The 19,784-nt window shown below is 37.2% G+C and overlaps 1 protein-coding gene across 4 annotated transcripts in view; it reads right to left on the bottom strand.

Moving 5' to 3' along the window:
• Positions 1 to 19,784, bottom strand: part of CDK17 (cyclin-dependent kinase 17) — a 53,873-nt gene that overhangs the window by 2,031 nt on the left and 32,058 nt on the right. For all 4 annotated transcript variants that reach the window (XM_010190469.1, XM_010190471.1, XM_010190472.1 and 1 more), the window contains 12 exons: positions 14,708 to 14,833; positions 10,700 to 10,756; positions 9,415 to 9,529; positions 8,796 to 8,890; positions 7,903 to 7,965; positions 4,172 to 4,295; positions 3,043 to 3,163; positions 2,405 to 2,502; positions 2,008 to 2,113; positions 1,163 to 1,205; positions 422 to 512; positions 110 to 187 (listed from right to left, as the gene is read on the bottom strand). In XM_010190469.1, coding sequence (XP_010188771.1) covers positions 110 to 187; positions 422 to 512; positions 1,163 to 1,205; positions 2,008 to 2,113; positions 2,405 to 2,502; positions 3,043 to 3,163; positions 4,172 to 4,295; positions 7,903 to 7,965; positions 8,796 to 8,890; positions 9,415 to 9,529; positions 10,700 to 10,756; positions 14,708 to 14,833 — 1,117 coding nt within the window. The remainder of the gene's footprint in view (positions 1 to 109; positions 188 to 421; positions 513 to 1,162; positions 1,206 to 2,007; positions 2,114 to 2,404; positions 2,503 to 3,042; positions 3,164 to 4,171; positions 4,296 to 7,902; positions 7,966 to 8,795; positions 8,891 to 9,414; positions 9,530 to 10,699; positions 10,757 to 14,707; positions 14,834 to 19,784) is intronic.

Here is a 19,784-nt window from a genome sequence, read left to right as displayed (position 1 = left end):
TGTTTGAGTGCATTCACACAGACCAATTTAACACAGTATACTGTCAGTTCCAAATGGCTCTAGCACAGCATTCGTTTGCAAAATTGAGAAAATGTTAAGCGTTCCATACCTGTCTCTGGGTAAGTGGAATTTCGAAAGCCAGGGTCTTTTTGCAACTGAATCTCTTTTAGACTGAATATTGAAACACCTGGAATGTAACAAAGAAATTAATTCATATCCAAACATAACTGTGCTTTATTGAACTAAATTCTATTCTTAATTATACATTTCAGATTAAAAAAAAAAATGTTTTCCATTCCCAAATATTTAAGTCAATATAAACCAGACTTCTTTAGTAGACTTGAGAGGTTTTCCGTAAGCAGCATACTTAGCTATAATGTACTATCTTAACAATACTCTGCTACGTTACTACTCCTCTTACTTTCAGGCAAAGAGTGTATTCTTGTTCCAAGACTTCTGAAATACGCATGTTTCATGGCCTCTTCTGCCGAAATCCTCTTCTTTGACTCATACTATTAACATAAACGGATACAAGTGTGTTGGTTTTCATAAAAAAACTTTGCATCAGGACATTTGATCAAAGGAGCAAAGAAGTTCTACTCGATTCATATTTCCCACCAACTCACTAGGACAGATCTGTTTTCATTACTTTTATTTCTCACATTGAATCAACATATATTACCTAAATCAGTATTATCAACAAATAACAAGACTGCTGAAATAGTCAAAATGACTGCTGTAAATGCATGCATCAAAACCAGACTTAATCTTTATCTACAGATGTAACAATAATTAGATGACAGATTTCTGTCTACGTTATATTCTAATATTCAATTGCAATAAAATGCTAATACATGAGATCACAACAATGTTTTCTAAATCAATTCTATTTCTACTAAAAGTAGTAAGAGAAAAAATCACTTCTGGTAAAAATAAAATTAAAAAAAAAAATCTTTAAACATCAGGTTTTAAATTCTTACAGCATACAGGCTTCCTAAAATTGTCATATGTCCCAGATCTGTCATCCTCTGCAGACTCAGCTGCGTATTTCACTTTGAGACAGATCTCACAGATACTATAGCTTCTAATACAATTTGTAAATAATATATTAAAACTTTAAACTTGCATTTTTTATAAAGTAAAGCCACGAAACACATCTTACTTGAAGGAACTTCGCTATCAATTCAATTCCTTCCGTGTCTAGCCTAAAAATAGAAATATTTTAAAAAATTAAAACAGTTACTGGACTGTATTTACAAAAGCAAAACTGCAAAGGAACTGACTTCATTAAATGGCATCAAACCTGAAAATTAAATTTAAACACGGAAATGCTTTCACCTAAACAACTTTTCTGCATGTTAATGTGTATACATATAAGTACCAGTATTTCAGAGCAAGACTATTTGAAAAAAAGCTGGGGACAGATAAATCCTGAGCTTTGGATTGTGATTTACGAGGTTGACCTGGAGAATTAATTTTAGAAAACAAAGTTTGGTTTTTATTAAGCTTAATACTACTCACTTACAAGAAGGACACAATGTCAGATCTTTTTTTTTCAGAGTCCATTAAAAAATGTGGTAGCCTTTGTTATACAGTTTATTTACAATAACTGTGCAGACCCTTCAAATTCCCCATAATGGTTTTAGAATTATTTCAAGAGACTGCTCGAGGAAACTTTGCCATTTTATCAATCGGGCCTACTGCATAACACGAGAATCTGGGTTATTCAGGAAGTGCTGTGCGAATACTCCTCCTATGCAAGCATTATTAATTGGATTTGTTTATTGTTCTATTGGTCATTATGGAGCTGTGGTACCTTAAATGATATTAGACAAAGTAATCACATAGTACCGGGATTATGCTTTGCATTACTGTCTGCTCACAATAACACAACTGATGTGTGGTCTTCCAGCACTCAGCAGCAGACCGTACAGGGAAACATGTTCATATTTACAAATACAGAAAGCCACAGGGATGCATATCTTCTATTAATAAAACACAAAGTACCTTGGTGCATGGTTGATGAGGGGTTGTGGTTTATACTTGGGAAAGTTGTAGTTTCTAAATTCATCACTGGAAGAAATGCCTGGCCATGTTTCTTGACATGGCGTTCCTGCATTTAAAAAACAAGCCACAAATTCAACTTAAAAAAATGCAAAGAAACAACTTTGACATAAATAAGCATTTAATGCCGTAATTTAAACAGGAGAGAAAGAAAAAAATAAAAATGAATGAGCCTACATTGTACAAACTCAGCTGTGCACTGAGTTCAATCATTCAACTTAATTACAATGCAACATAAAGTATCATTGTTTATAGAAAAAAAACCTACAATTCTCATGGAAAAAGTGCTTGGAAGAACAAACATAAAGCATTAACATTACTGCTAAAAGTATCCATTTACCCAGAAGTCTGAAAATTAAGTGCAGTTCATCTTCAACAGTCGAACCAGGAAAAAGAGGCCTTCCTGATGCCATTTCAAAAAATATGCATCCGACACCCCTTTATAAAAAGAGAAAAAGATAAATCAGAAACAATCCGACAATTCAAGCTTTCAGCTCTTAAAAGATTCCTGTGATTTCTCTTCAATTAAAACAAATCATTAAATTAGTTGTTAGCTACATGCTGCTATTAAAAATATTGCTTTGAAAGATACGTAGCAACAAAAGAACTGTCAAAGACCAAACAAAACCTATGTCATAGCTGTATTATATCCTCTTCCTTCAGATGTCAGTTTTAGCAACTGTATTGAAGTTCACAGTAAAATACTACATTATCATGTCATTAGAACATGTTTGGTTTTTTTCCCCTAACACTGTGGGCCTAATGCCTGCTTACTCTAAGCAGTAAAGAAGTACTCTGCATTTCCAGGGAGAAATAATAGCATCATCCCTGTCTGCCAATCCTTTCTCTAAAAATCTAACTCAGTTGCAGCCTTCAAAAACTCAAAGGATTAGTATTTGGATGCTACTACATAATAAAGAGTTGATATTTTTTAACTTGACTGAGAACAAAAATTAAATTAGACAAAGCTATACAAACCACATGTCAATCTGAGTTGAATACTCTGAAGATCCAAGGAGAACATCAGGAGGTCTGTACCATAGCGTGACAACTTCATTGGAGTAGGTCTTCGTAGGAACAGACTTTGCTCTAGCCAATCCTTGATAAAAAGGGAAAAAACAGAGTCATGTGCAGCTCGCTGAGGTCTTATTTTGCGTGGAATTGGCAAAGAACTTTTAACAGCTAAATCAACCTTATTATACTTGCTAAATACCTTCCCAATTCTGTTCATTAAAAAGCCTTAGTAAATATATGTCTACAACTTGTGACTTGCCTCTCAGTATTTACAGCAATCTCATGATCAGCATTTTTAAGCACAGAAGGCAGGTAAACAGATCAAAACCTGGAGTAATCCCATAAATTTCATTAAAACAACAGAACATTAGATCAATATGATACCTCTCCCCTGTGAAAACCCTTCTGCACTATTTCCATATGAGAACTATGCTGCAAGAGGCAGAAGGCAATAAATGAATAATGAAATGGTGGAAACAGACCAAATCAGTGTTGGATCAGCTGGGGTTTTCCACCCTCACATTGTCAGTTTGTCAGCAGTATCTTCAATAGATTTTAGGTCTACTGTATTAGATACGATCTTCTGAGCAACTTTCAACACAAGGGGAAAAACCAGCGTAGCTCAAATTTCAAAGGACCTTGCTGACACAGAAGATAACAGGAAACTGTCAATGCCCCACTCGACTGGAAATCCCAAGGGAACTTGGTGTATCAGTGCTGGGGTAACACCCAACAATTTGGCATGTGGACAGACCCCTTCTCTCTCCCCTCATGGTTACTCTGCTTTGGAGCAAGTGTGGACAGTTAGGAAAAGCAACTGGAGCTCCACCTTAAGGATCTGAATCAGTGCCAATTTCAAAGAAAGCTCTAAGGCTGCTTTCAAACCACAAATTAAATTACAGTATTTTCTATACATCTATTACTTTGATTACTAATATCCTACAAAAGGCTGACTTTCATTTTCCATCTGAGAACTCACAAATTCATTACAAACATGATGTTCTCATCTTTGCTTTATAAGGTAAGATGCTTTTTTGTTTGTTTGTTTGCTAAGTGAAGAAAGTATTTGTTACAGAATAATTTCAGGCCATACCAAAGTCTGCAAGCTTCAGTTCTCCTTTCTCGTTAATTAGTAGATTTTGTGGCTTCAGATCTCGATGCAATACCTTTCTCCTATGACAGTATGCCAAACCACGAAGAATCTGGTATAAAAATAGCTACAAAAGAGAACATTTATATAAATGAGACTAAATATGTTAATCTACAGATTACACAACTAAAACAGCCCATTTGCACACTGTACAGTTAAGGCTCTGTTGTAAGCAGGACACAAATACTTCTCAAAAATTAAGTTACTTTTCCCTATGAATAAACTCTGAACATCTTCATTTTCAGTTACACATTTAAAATGCCTTTATGCTAATGCACTGCTTTAACATGATATTTTACAACAAAGATTTCAAGAACAATTTGTTCTGCTTAACCGAAGAGAACCACAGGGCTTTTTATTTTTAGGGAAGCATTTACCAATGCTCTTTCCCACACTAATGTCTTTAAAGGTAACTGTCTCTGACTATACTCAAGTTCTCTTCTGCCACTGAATCCTTTCCGAAAATGCAGCTCTGCATCCTCTCTATCCAATTGCGCTAAGCTGTGTATAGAACATTTTGGGATGCTATTGGAAAAACACACTTGGATTCAGAAACTCTCAAAACATGGAGGAATGGGGAAATGAGGATTATCAAAACAGCCCAACTGCCTCTGGCATTTACATTCGTCCCCTCACCTTGACACACACAGGTTTATTTCAGTCCTTTGGAACAGCAAACCAAGCAAGCAACTTCAGTCATGCATATCAACACTGCACACATATAGACACAGAAGTAGTAAGGGATGAAGAAAGGTTTGGCAGAGGGCAACCAAGCAAGTTTACTGTATCACAGCATTAAGAACCATTTTGTAGTTATGTATGTATCACAGAATCACAGAATATTAGGAGTTGGAAGGGCCCACAAAAGATCATCCAGTTCAACCCCTCTACCAGAGCAGGATCACTTAGAGTAGGTCAGACAGGAACATGTCCAAGCGGGTTTTGAATGTCTCCAGAGAAGGAGACTCCACAACCTCTCTGGGAAGCCTGTTCAGTGCTCTGTCACCCTTACAGTAAAAAAGCTTTTCCTCATGTTCAGGTTGAACCTCCTATGCTCCAGCTTGCTCCCATTGCCTCTTGTCCTGTCATTGGCTATCGCTGAGAAGAGCCTGGCTCCTTCCTCCTGACACTCGCCCTTTACAAATTTATAAACATTATTGAGGTCACCCCTCAGTCTCCTCTTCTCCAAGCTAAAGAGACCCAGCTCCCTCAGCTGCTCCTCATAAGGGAGATGCTCCACTCCTTCAGTCATCTTTGTGGCTCTGCGCTGGACTCTTTCAAGCAATTCCCTGTCCTTGAACTGAGGGGCCCAGAACTGAACACAATACTCCAAATGTGGTCTCACCAGGGCAGAGTAGAGGGGAAGGAGAACCTCTCTCGACCTACTGACCACCCCCCTTCTGATACACCCCAGGATGCCATTGACCTTCTTGGCTGCAAGGGCACATTGCTGGCTCATGGTCATCCTGCTGTATAAATGGTCTGATCTTAAACATGAGACTTCTGGGTAGCCACTGCTGGCATTTACCACACAACAGTCCTCAGCCAGTATAGAAGATCAAATATCCAATGAAAAAAGCAATGTTTACCAGTGTGACAAATTCAGCATGTAATAAGACTTTTGAGGAGAAACAGAAAGTTCTTTATATAATAATTTTCTAACACATTGGTTTATTTTTGTACCAGGTGACACCACCAAATTCTCTTTCCTAAACTGGACAAATGCACAGCAGGTGTAGTTTACATCCATCTGTTCTCAGTCTGCTTATGTGGGATTTAGCTCTTCTAGGACAAAAAAGCAATTTGGATCGATTTTTTTCTTTCTTTTTTTTCTTTTTCAAAGAGCAGAGTAAGAAGCAACAAGTTTTGTTTCCATCTACTCATGTCCATCCTGTTGCAGGGGTAGTCAGTCCAAAGTAATATTAAAAGGACTGCTGTGGAAATCGATAGCCATCTCCAGTGTGCACTGGGACTGCAAGGACTGGATAAGAAGGCAAAGCAGATTACAGAAATTGTGGCTCTTCATCACAGTTGGCATTGATCCTTTTAGAAATGCACAGGACATGTATTAGCTCAAAATTTGTTTGGAACAGTAATACCAGCAGGGATCACACACCCCATTATATTACACAACTTCATTTTGTTAAAACTCAAAAAAATAAAATTAGCTGAGAAATGTGGGGAACGATGACAAAGAGGTCTCTCAAATGTTAGCAATGAGCAGAACCCCCCCCAGTTATTGTAAGATAAGCACCCACAGTTACTACAGTTAGCAGCTGTTCTGGTTTCCCAGAGCCAAAGGCAGTGACCATATAAATCTGCTCTTAGGGCATAGCTTTAACCATCGGTAAACCAGGGAAAACAGTTCCTCCACTTTGCTCGGACTACCACAAACAGATTCTGCTTGTTCTGTAACTGCACTTGCTACAGGAGCCAGCTTCACTCTTACAGCTTTTCTTTCTTTATTTATTTTTTAGCTTAAAACACTACTTAATAAATTGCAGTTAATTAAGAGCACAAGTGTAATTATGTTATTTGTTGTCTCTCAGAAGTAGATACAAATTAAAGAACTTTTTGCAGACTCTCAAAGGAAGCAAAAGCATAGGTTAAGGGCAGATGTCTTTCCCCAGAGATATTTACTGCAATGTGACAACAGAATAAAAGAAAAAGCTATCCAAACAGTAACCGGTATCTAGACTGAATCCCATACGCCATTCAATGAAGAACAGATTTCTCAACATGCAACTAAGCCAAAAACGAGGATGATGACGCTACCGGAATGCACACAAACCCCATCACTTCACAGTATTTAGTACACTGTGTTGTCAGCCACATTTGTGCCATGTGCTACTGTCTAAGAATAAGGCTGCAGCACAGCAGGGTGATACCGCTAACCCAACTTCTCATTTCAAGACAGTACTGTCCTCTGTTTGGAATCGTGTTTATAAAGCTGTAAGTATTAAAGAACATGAACAGTTATTCCAGTTTCCCAAATCAAAACCTGTTAGTTATGAGAGAGGTAACACTTGAACATGAGTTAGTTTCAGCAGACCAGACTGGAAACTGTGTCACTTGAGCTGGTCACAGCCAAAGTTAAAAGCAACAGACAATTAAACCATAAAGAAAATAATTTCCATTTTATTACTAATTGAAAAATGAACATCACTTATTCTTAAATGTGTATTATTAATTTCTTACTTCAGTGGTAAGCAGTGGCACCCAAACCCACATTCATGATTGAGGCTACATTTTCCTCAGTGTGCATATATAAATTTTATTTGAGGATATACCAAATTACAGACTTAACTTAATAAATAGGTATAAAATAATGGACGGACAAGAAGAGGTCAAAAGAGTTATGAATGTATTATTTTTAAGAAAGTTTTTAATTTTAAATATGTAACTTCAAAGAGAAAGAAAACATATAAAGTTATATAATGTCCTCTTTTAAGTGCTTTAAGCACTTAAAAGCCATCAAAACAAACAAACAAAGAGACTCCATCTGATGCCAAAAGTAGCTAAGCCAGGCCCAAAGGTCAAAAAGAAAGTTAAGTTTCTTACATTTGTTTTTTTAAAAAAGCCCTGACCCATACAGCTCCTGATATTGAGTTCTCTGAAATTCTCAGAACAGAAAAAGCTGGAAGACAACAGTCACTGCCACTGGAAACACTCACCTTTACATTGTGCATGCTCATGATGTTACCACAGTCATCCATGTACTGCTTCAGATCCTTGTCCTGTCAAAACACCACCAACACTGTTCAGTAAAATTGTGGACAACAGATCACGTTAACATTATTTATTGTTAGAACTGAAATAATTAATCAGAAAACTGAGTTTTCTGCAAAAGATGTTCAATGATAAAAAACGTAAATCCTGAATATGTGGAGAATTCTGGCTTTCCATAGGATATAAATACTCATGTTTTCCAGCAAGCTGCATCATATCAGGCAACATTGCTTGTTATTATCTTCTCCTCTACCTCATGTGTGGCACAGAATTTTAGGAAATTGCTATATTCTTCAATTACATTGGAAGTAAAGAGGTCTTTTCTTCATCCCTCTTATTACACTTATCTATTCCAGCATATTACACAAGAAGCTTCAGTGAGAAAGTGAAAAGTCAACAATGCAAGAGGCGAGCAAGTGAAATATGGAATTGCGGACACCTGCTTGGAAAGATTGTTAGAAAAACCATTGCTTACTTCAAAGTATACTTTTTCCTTAGCTAACTCGTTTGAGTAGTCATAACAGAGAAATATTGTTTGAATAATAGCACGATTATCCTTTTTACAGTTAATGATTTTGGTGCAAACACACAGTTTGCTCAGGTAGATTACCACTAACTGCTATTAATTAAATGTTGAAGTGATCAGAACAGTATTTAGTAATTTCCAGCAATTTGAGAACTGAATACACTTTTCTCATTTTCAGCGGAATAGTTCTAGATGCAGCAGAAAACTACAACAGTCTCACTATTTTTAAAAGGAGTACAGAATTTTGTTATGTATGTGTTACTTAGAAACAAAAAATCAAATGCAAAGATTGCTAGTTGTTTAAGCACTTACCAGATATTCAAACACAAGAGTCAAAGACTTGTCTGTGTGCACAATATCGTGTAATGTAACAATATTTGCATGCTTCAGATCTTTTAATAATGACACTGCAAAAGAGAATTGTAAGCATAAAATAAAGTACAACATATAAGCAGCAAATGCATTTCTAGCAAGTTCATACATATAAGCTGTTTATTTTTTAAAAATTAAACAGCTGTATTAAGAACATAATACTTATATAGACTAAGGTATTTAATCAAAATGCCGAACAGCCATTTGAGTAAAAAAACTGCAAATATTTCCTAAATCATACATTTCAGACAGAAGTAGTCATTTGGTAAAATGAATTCTGAATCCTTGAAAGTTACTCACTAATAATAGTCTACTTTAGTATAAAATCATCCATTTATAACACTGCATTTGAGAACAGAAACACTCTGCACAAAGTAAATAAATTTGAAACATTAACTCTTAATACATCTAGACTAAAATTTTCCTCATCGAAACTAATACCGATTCCATTAATCTCTCACGCAGTCTACATATTGTCAAGTACCAACGGTGCCTTGGTCAAAAAGAAACCCAAAAGTATCTGAAATTTTATGAAGCGTATTAAAAAAAAAGTGGCCACCTTCTCTTATGGCAGTGCACGGTGCTCCCTCTTCATGTTCCAGTCGGATTTCTTTCAGAGCTACCAGGTTCTCTGTCAATTTACTTCTCCCCTTATAAACTGTTGCGTAAGTACCCTAACAAGATGGAAAGAGAAGGAAACTTTTACTAGTTGTTCTCTATTGAAAGATCAGTTAAAAAAGAAAAGATAACCTTCTGTCTGAGGTCCTAATAGGTTTCATTTTTGGATACAAACAGTTTTAACGTTGTATCCTTTTGATATATGTAAAGCTACGAAAGTATTTTGTAAGCACAGGTCTGAACATACAGAAAGCACAAGGGATGGCTATGCTTAACAACTCTGAAAACGACATGGAAATCTCTACACCATGCAGCTACCAAAGAACTCTGATCAGGTAGCGCTAAGTTCACTGCCGGGATCATTTACCTTCCTGAAAGCCTCTATTTGCTTAAAACTAGCTCAGGTATCTCTACACTATGCTGCAGCTTTGTTTCCAAAGGCTGCAGATGTACTCTTCCATTACTTCTATGAAAACACGTAACTCCTTTTGATAGCTGCTTGTCTCTGTTACATACTTTACATGAGAATTTTTTTTGGGGGGTGGGGGTGGAGGTGTTGACAAAGTTTTATTTTGGTTGACGTAATGAACAGTGAACATTATGGAGCGTATCTTTTTACTATATTTTTTTCTGAGATTATTAGATTCAAAACTCTCAAGGCATGTTACACAAGAAATTCTGACAAAACAGCGAGTAGCTACAACTAATCCCAGCAAATGCAAAGAGGAAACAACAAAGTTACAGAAACTGCCCTAGGCTGCAGTACATATCTGCTGCTGTCCACTGCACTTTGCAAGTGAGATAATCTACACCCGCAAGTATGACTTGATAGCTACTAGATTCACATTCCTCCAAAGATATGCAATGTTATGTCATGTCTAGTGACCCAGCTAACATGTACTAGAGGCAAAAGGAAAAATAAATGTGTTTGGAAAGGTAAATGTTGCCATCAGAGGCGTAGCTGCAACGCTGGCAGCAGAGATGCTGCCCAGCCCTGCCTCCTTCTGCAATGGTCAGTGTGTCCCATTCCAGTGCCCCTTGTCCAGTTTTGATCCCGCTGGCCAACCTCAGCCAAATTGGACAGGACTGACACCTGGCCCCTCCTGAATTTTATTGTCTCCCTGGAAGTCAGAGGCTGGTGAGATGTTCAATTAACATCTATGTACAATTTTATGTAAGACATTGTCATCAAAGCAGTAGTCACTTCAAAAGAAAGCTATACATACCTCTCCAAGCTTTTCTAACTTGATATAGGTTTCCATTTTTCCAAATCCAATTTCTGACTGCAATGAAAATAAATGGGATTATCGATCACTAAAACGGAACAGTTTATTTATACATCATTTAATCAGCAAGCTAAATTTTGTTTCAGAAAAATACTTGATAGTACTTGATCATACACCGCACAATTCCACTGCTTTAAAAACAATTTATCATATTATGATACAAACGTATCTCAGCATCAAAGCCTAATATTAAGCCTGTTGGCCAGTCCAGCATTTATCTTGGAAGGACTATGTACTGAGCTACACTTAGACTGAAACTCCACTTTACCCTCCTCCACTCTTCTGATCGCTACTAATGAGGTTGTTACAGCTTAAAGCACAGAAGTAATCTCAAACTATTCCATCCTTTCTCTTGCTTAGCATAACCATATGCTACTACCTCTTTCAAAACAACTTTCATTACTTATTTGCTCTCTACTAATATATACATAACACATTCAAGATCACAGCTCCAGTTTTCCTCTCCTATTCTGACCTCTCAATGCTTTTCAGTCTAAAACTCTGCCAGTAAAATCCCTAAACATCATTCTTCCACAGGCTTCAGCTTTGTTTCAACAGTTTACGTTTCACAGCTCATAACTTCAAGTCTTTGTGTATTTTACTTGGATCTATTCACCTTCTCTTTTTTCATCACCAACTTAGCTCTGCAGTGCAAACCAGGAGGGTTGGCCTGCCTATCTAACACCTTTTTCTGAAGACTTTATGATCGTTTCTCTTTTCCTGTTCAAATCCACTGCTTGTATTTAATACAGTTATCTCTTACAGTTCTTTTCACTTAAGACCATTGCCAATTACACCAAAGCTTTATACTGTTTTTACAGTGTAAGGAATGCTAAAAGTAGATAATGTAAAACACATCATTTTTTAAACCAATATAAGTCGTCCATATAGTCTGGACCCAGTCAAAACCCCAAATCCATAGGCTTAATGTGGTTTTGCTCTACTGATAATTGAACATACACAGAGAGAAAAAAGCCAGGTTTTCTCCCTAGCACCACCTCCTCCTCCCACTTCCAAACATAGTTCTCCACTTGCTATTTCTTTCTAAGGAATAGCATTTTGACCCCAGACTGGCTTCAGCACCTACATCCACAAGCCTAAATACGCTGATTTGCCCCTAAAATCTGATGGATACTAAAGTTATAGATTATTTCATGGTAACACAGTGTAACATAAATACTGCTGCTTGTATTAAGATTTGACTATAATATGAAGATATACTAAGAAAAGTTGGATTAATACTTAATTTTCAAAACACATGCATGAAAATGCATCTGAAGTATGTTTAAGATCTTGTCTGTAAACATATCTGACTTATCTAAGAGAAAAAATGGGCACATAATTATGTTAGCATAGCATTAAGAGTAATTCTACTTTATTAAATTAGCGTTAGAATTGAAATGTTTTAAAACTGCATAACGATACTTTAGTATCTAGCATATTTAGGGGCCTGTTGAAGCCAAGCTGTTTATCCCAAAATACAAGGAAAATTGATATTTGACAACACTTATGACTCCAGTGAGATTTTAAACATACCACTGATTCAGGTACAATGTTAGTAAAATAAATATTATGTTTCCAAAGTGTGTTCTGACCTACTTAAACAAACATATCTTTAAGTGAGTATTAGATGGTATTAGAATTAAAAAGATAGGCTGCTTCGTTTATAGGAGAAACTGAAGGAGAACTTGGAGCCATTGCCCTTCTTATTGCCAGACAGTCTGGAATACAGCTTAAAAGTCTGATTTCTAAGAAACCTCTATGCTGTTGTTCAAGACTAAGAAACTTAAAATCTTCTTTAGACAATAAATTGTACATTATTTCTCATATACAGAGGACAGATATTTTTCAAGACCTGTCTTTCAATGTGTTTAATTTTTGATTCACATTTTGGTTACCTACCACTCATAAAACCCCCTATTTTTTAAGATTCCTCAAGCTAAGATCAATCTCCTTCAAAATAATTTCTGAACTATTTATCTTTTTTTCTGCAACACATATCTGTCTATCTTCACTTACACAGAAACACTGATGCATTGCATTTATGGTCTCTTCTAATAGTTGGAGCATAGGAGTTAGACCTATGCTACTGCACATTCATGTACATGTATACACAGAAGGCAATTACCATGAAAAGCTGATTTTTTGGTTGTATTTCAAAGAAATACACCAGAATTAAAGTATAACAAGTCCTCACTTGATACTTTTTATAGCTTTTTTCTTTTGGTTCCTACTAAGCCTTGAAAAGAGCCATATCTTTGAAGCAGAGCAGTGTTCACATATTGTAATTAACACTCTGCTAGCCAGCTTTCAGTGACAATCTCAGAATAATGAATCGTTGAATTTCCTTTTTAAGTTTTAGTTTGAAATCATGAAAGGACACTGCAGTAAATGCATGCCTGCACAGCACAGCACTGCTGGTAGGTTTCATTTTGGACTTACAGGCCCTGAAAACGTTTTTAGAAGGCAAAACGAACCAACTTTGTGACAGGAAGCTGATTCCCTACATTTTACACACACCATATTCATTAGAGGGCACTGTGTTTCTGTCTGTCTTTCAGAAGGTAAAGAGGAGAGAACTTCAGCTGCTATCAGGGCTCATCATTAAACGAGTCAGGGGATTTGGATATATATTAGAAAATCTCCAGTCGCCCAACACTATACTCCAACACTGAAAGGGTTTGGTTTAAAAGGTACTTCTCCACTATCTGAAAAGAGAATGTTTGGGGAAATCTATTCCGCAGCTCAATGCTACATGAGTAATGAAGTGGTTAATGAGCTACAAAACTCTGGCACAAATATTTAAGCTCGCTACATTATTATTAATTCCAGTGCTTTGATCCAATCTGCTTTTAGTGTTGTTCTTGTAAAAGGCGACAGGCAGATCAGAGCTTTAGTCTAGCACACTAAATTGTATGTTTTCAGGAGAAAAATACATGATAAAACTCGACCATTGCCTTGTTATAGACATTAATTCATAAAGAATAAAATAAAGATATTTCACAGTTAATAAAACTAATTGGCTACACACACTCTCGTATTTATTTTTCAGCAAATAAGCTGTTAAATCGAGAAAACAAAGAACAGTGCAGGTTTCATGAACCTATCCAGTTTTTCTCTACAAAGAATTTCTCACCAATGAATTTGCTCAGGAAGTCAGAATGGCCTAGCAAATCTTTAAGACCTTGATTAACATTAAGAAAACTGATAGATCAAATTATGATTGAGTATGTAACAATTTTTGTAAAAATAAGACCAAAATATTTTGGACTATTTTATGGATGTGCATACTTCATATGAGTGTCCACAATTTCTAGCATTGATACTCTAATTACAGTATAGGAAACCTCATTCTGCCATCTCCAAGGAAAGACCTTTTTTTTTTTTTTTAATAACCCAATAATCTAAAAATTTATATGTCAATTTATTCATCTATATTCTTAGGAATACACATACGCTGTAAAAAAAATAATTATTAAAATCTATCATCTCAACAGCAATTCTGAGAAAGCAAATTTGTTATCAAATACAAAAAGAAGAGAGAGGAGAATCTGCCTTCATTCTATGCTGCTTCAGGTCCTTCCTACTCCATCACATGAGAGCCCCTGCCTTGACCTAAGACTATGTGGCCTATTTGCTCAAACAGATCATCCCTGCTCTAAAAAGCAAAAGGATTTAAGTATGCACTTTGGGACCTGAGTTTAGCAACTGATTTCAATGGGTCAAGACCTTCACTGAGAAATGACAGGGTCAAGTTTGCAGAAGGAAAATGAAATAAGAGTGAAATTCTTCAGTTGATTTTGACAGGTACACAGTGAAGTTCAGGACATAAAAGCCAAGGTGTAAGTGAAGCTGAATCAAACCTATGGTACACAGACATCTGCATTGAAAGGCATCTGAAGAACTGAGAGGTTGGTTTATTTAGCACAGCAGATGCATTACACTTACTAGTGATGCTCGGCGGGAACGTCGACTCATGGGCTGATCAAACGGCGGGCTGTTAATCTGCAACTTTTCAAGGTAGCCATCAGGTATCCTGATGTCAGCAGGCAGGGACAAACGCTTGTTTAAATCCTGTAGTAAATAATGTTAAAAAGAAAAGGGTCAATTATAATTCAGAATTTCCTGAAAAATCTTTTAATACCTGTAGCATTACTGTTATTACAGTGTTGCTAAACTGAAATATTTATGCAAATGAAAAAAAAAATTTCACATAAATTGTTTTTTAAAACGTTATCTTCTAAAAGTACTTCAAACTGAATTGCTTTGATAACAGGTTCAAAAATTCAAGCCATTACAAACTCGTTACTTTAACAAGAGGAACGAAATATTCAAATGTAATTAATTACATTGTGGATAAACGTACCAAGTTCAGACGAATACTTATGCATACCTGGAATACTAGAAACTGAGACTGAAAAGGCTGGTAAATAAATTTCTTTTCATATAATAGTTACATAAGAATAAGAAGAGATGTTCACAATTCAAAATACATCACACATTTTTGTGACTACTAAAAGTTACAAACTTGCTTCAGCTTCCATTTTTCCACTCTTACAAAACAGACTCATTCTGTTATTGAGCCAAAGTATTACAAATGTTAATACATTTTGCTATTTCAAACTCTTCGGTATATGATCTTCAGAAAACCAAACTGCCATTATATAAATACAGGTTTACCTACATAACAACAACAACAGGTATAATTGCTAAGACAAGGGAAACAAAACTACTTTACCTTTCAATAAATGTTAAAAGAGGGGTTTTTTGGAAGTGTGTGCACATTCTCATCAATTTTTTATTTTGGCTTTAATCTCAAACATGTGAGAAAATTAAATAGCAAATATTCTCTAAAAGCAGTCTGTCACCACCAGAGATACAAGGGCAACATATCCAGACTCACAAAAAATGGGAAGTAATTTCCAGAACAGTGGGAACTATTTTTCAGTAAAGGTACTTTATCCAAGTAAAGGAAAATCATGCTCAGCATAGCGCTATGCAATCCACCCCCACGGACTCCACCCTGAACTTATAAGAGGACACCTCTGGAACCACCACTGTTTTCATGTTTTTACCCAGGAAAGATGTAATCTCCAGATTTCTGCTAGTGGATCTCGGATTTAACCAATACTGACCTGATGTCAGTGAGCTCTTCTTGATGTTACCCTATTCTACCTAACCCATCACCTCCAGCCCTGAATCTGGGCATCCCACACTAACCTAAACACTGGCATCTACAGCCCCATTCGGTTCCCCTCAGGCCTGGCCATGTGTTTCTACTCGTGTCTCTGCAGCAGCTTTGAACTATTTCAGCACACTAAATCATCGAGAAACTATCTCAGGCAAAGTGCAGAGCTTCCTGCCAGCTTTGGGCTCCACACAGGTTCAGTGTAAGGTCAGACAAGCTCACAGCCTGCACGCACAGTAAGAGAGGCAGCAGGGCAAGCCGGCAGCTAAATTGGCTTAGGCTGCCGAAGAACTGGATCATCAGACTTTTCAAGACTTGAGACTCTGGTGAACAACTTGCTCAGCTTTCAGTGTTGACTATGTATTCGAATCAGGTAGATGCACAGTGTGTACATGTATTCGGAGCAACAGCTGAAGAAAAAAGTATCAGTGAAAAATATATATTAAAAAACTGAATGCAATTTGGCAATTGGTTGAATTTCAGGTAGGACTGAAGTGCTAACATACACCCCCCAGATGACTGATCTACATATGCTATTCACTATGGCCAGTAGATGCAGGCAGAAGTTTCTGGACAGACACCAACAAAGCTTTAACTTCTGGTAGCCAATCACCCCGTTTTCTTTTCACTCCTCATACCTCCTTAGGTACACAGCACAAAGTCTACTAGCTTCTACTTTGCTGCCCAACATCAGCTTCTTTGCAGAACTGGAAAAATCAGTGTCTGTATTTTTTATTTTTACAGAATGTTTTAACTGTCTTTACACAAAAGAAGTACTGTTCACATAATGGCAGCTCTGACCAGTATTTTGAAGTTCAACTAAAAGAAAACAAAAGCATGCCTCAGTCTTGGCAGCTTCCAATTTCTTTACTAATTTTCAACTTTGGTATTTCATTTTTTTCAGAACATTGGCAATTTTAAAATTGCCTGTGCATTTTTCGGGAGAGTGGAAGAACTAATTAATTATAATGGGAGCTAGCAGTAATCCATACAGTAAAACAGTATTTTACACTAAATTTTCCTTCTTTTTGATAGGCTCTGCTAATGCCATTTTTGTAATAGGCAACTCACATTTAGTGAAGTTAGAGCCATCTGAAAAGAGAAATGTCTCTTCCCAAATTAATATAAACTAGCAAGGTCACCCTATAATTTATTACATTCTTCAGAAAATTCAGGTAGCTCATCAAAACAGATGAGCACAACAGAAAGAGCTCCATGTTGCCTTAAAGAAAGCAGCTTTGTCATCTCACTGCAGCAGGAAACCATGGAACAAGACAGGGACGGCAGGAAAAGGTCCAGCTTCAGTATCTACTCCACTTTCCTATTGTAATCGTAGATCAACGGTGGGGCAACATCCTGATTTTCCTTCTCCCATTGTTCAAGAACAAAATAAAGTAGAAATATGACAAATTCCAAGCCAGCAGAAGAAAACGGCTTTGGTCTGAGATTTTCAGTGTAACTTCCTGAACACAGTAGACATCATCATTTTCCTATATAACTTGTGGTGCAAGTGGCTTTCTCCTATTCCTGTCAATTAATTCTATGGCATATAAACCTGCTGCAGTGCTATCTTCTTACTGTTCCACAGCGCTTGTTTGACAAAAAGTATTTTACAGAAATCACAGACCACAACTCAAATGCCTCATGAAATACTGAGTTGATTGTACCCCAGAGCTCTCCATCTGTCTGTTCTCCCACAGCACTCATCCTTAGGGCATCCAAACTGGTGCTTCACACCTAGCTCCACAGCCTCCAAGAGGAATTTCCAAGCATATAAAGCCGATAGGTTTGTGTAGGAAGCAGGAATCAAAGGCAGTCTTTAAGTTGTGATGGCAATTAAAAAACTATGCCATGAACAGTGCCTGCCATCAATAAACACACACCTTTCAAATGGAAAGGAAGGGAAACAACACAAGCCTAAGATGCTTTACAGCTACTAAGGAGTCATTATTTTGGAGTCCAACTACTGTGAAAACGGGAGATAACAGTATTTTAGGTAACAGAAAATATTATTATGGGAGATAGCTGTAACTCTATTACAGAATTCCTCTTCCTTCATTCTCAAGAGGTCTGTCTATGCCATTTTTGCAACAGGCAATTGCAAAACCCTCCATGACTTACTTCAGAGATCCATGTAACATCCTCAGTTCTAAACTGAGCTTAAGCTGCAAACTTACATTTGGTGCTCCACAGTGCAAATTAATGATACTGTTTGAATGGATGTACTTACTGATGCAAAGGCCAAAATCTATTCCAGTTATCTAAGAAAAAACAATGATTTCATGGAAACTGCAGCAGGTACTTTACAGATGTTTTCCTAATGATCCAGACTATTACAGTATTTGTAATACTAGTGCACAATTGCTGCGTTGAAATGCCAACCAAGCCAAGACTTTTTTAAAAACATATACTAAAATTATTACCTACCAGTCAGAATCCTTTTATGACACTAATATTTGGAAGATCAAAGATAAAGTTACATATATAAAGTCTTCTTTGTATTACAATTATCCTTTACCTAACTGCCTAAAATGGGCAAAATTCAAGAAAGTCGTCTAGACTGCAAACCCAAATACCTGAAAGACAGAAATTATTACGTTTTGTTTGCCTGTACCACTTTAATTCCTCTCAGTCTTTGCAATAATTGAAGCAACCACCTCTTGGGAAAAGGAAGCAATCATAATTAAATGCTATACAGCAACATGAAAGGGGATTCATTAGATGTGCATGAGAGAAATAAGCACAACGCTTTCTGGTTGATAAACAGAAAAACTGGAAACCAAAATTACCCGAGTTTGATACAGTTGAAAACCTCAGTTAATTTAACTGAGATTGTATTAAAAAGAAAAGCAAGAACCCTACCATACACCAATCAATTTGAGCCTTGAGTATTCAAGACCGGGCAGTCTACTGAGGCTTAGGCAACCTGTTCAGATGATGGCAGCAAGGGACTTAATCCCCCACTGGGGGCTGACCCAGCAGGGCACTCGCTCCCTGCTCCTGTGGGATGCAGGGAAAATGCAAGGATGGTGAGAAGACTTGTGGGTGGAGGTAATGACAGACTAATAGGGAAAGCAAAAGCTGCGTGCTGAAGCAGAGTGGAAAAAAGAAACTGACTCACCGCTTCCCATTGGCAGGCAAGTGTACAGCCGCTTCCCGGAAAGCTGGGCCTCAGGCGGTGGCTCAGGAATTTGAAGGCAAATGCCATAGCCACAGATGTGCCCTCTCCCTTCTCCTTCCCCCCCAGCTTTTATCACCAAGCACCACCTCAGACAGTGCAGAACAGCCCTTTGGCCAGTTTGGGTTGGCTGCTGAGTGCAGGTGAAGCAACCCATTTCCCGCTGGTGCTGAGCAGCCTTAGCACTTGAAGCCCAGAGCTGCACGATAAGACACAACCTCACGCTGCCGGTGCAGCCATCCCATCGCAACCTCACTACAGCTGCTTTAGTAGCAGCAAAACCCGTCCTTCTGAACCCCACGGCTTGCTGCTATTTTGGCATAATGCCAGCCTGGAGTGCAAGCAACAGCAGGAAACAACGATTTTTAAGAATTCCTAATGCGCTTAAACCTCCGTGGAATTCTGTGAAACAATGAAAAAAGACACTTTCTGGACAGAGGACTTTTCAATGACCAACCAAATCTAACAGTGTGTTAGCATTTCTCAGAAAGAAAGTAAGAAATAAAAACCTTAAAGCAAGGAAAACTACTCAAACCAAGAAACCTTTTATAATGGAAATTATCAGCAGGCTGTTAATACAGGCTGTTACAAGCTGCTGTGACAATGTTGTTTAAAGAAGTAATAAGGAAGCATGTATAATTAATGGTAGGACTGATAAT

This window comes from Mesitornis unicolor, unplaced genomic scaffold, assembly GCF_000695765.1.
Source record: "Mesitornis unicolor isolate BGI_N332 unplaced genomic scaffold, ASM69576v1 scaffold14758, whole genome shotgun sequence".
In the NCBI taxonomy this organism is placed as follows: domain Eukaryota; kingdom Metazoa; phylum Chordata; class Aves; order Mesitornithiformes; family Mesitornithidae; genus Mesitornis; species Mesitornis unicolor.
The sequence above is the reverse complement of the archived record's forward strand: the minus strand, read 5'-3'. Positions and strand labels throughout refer to the sequence as shown.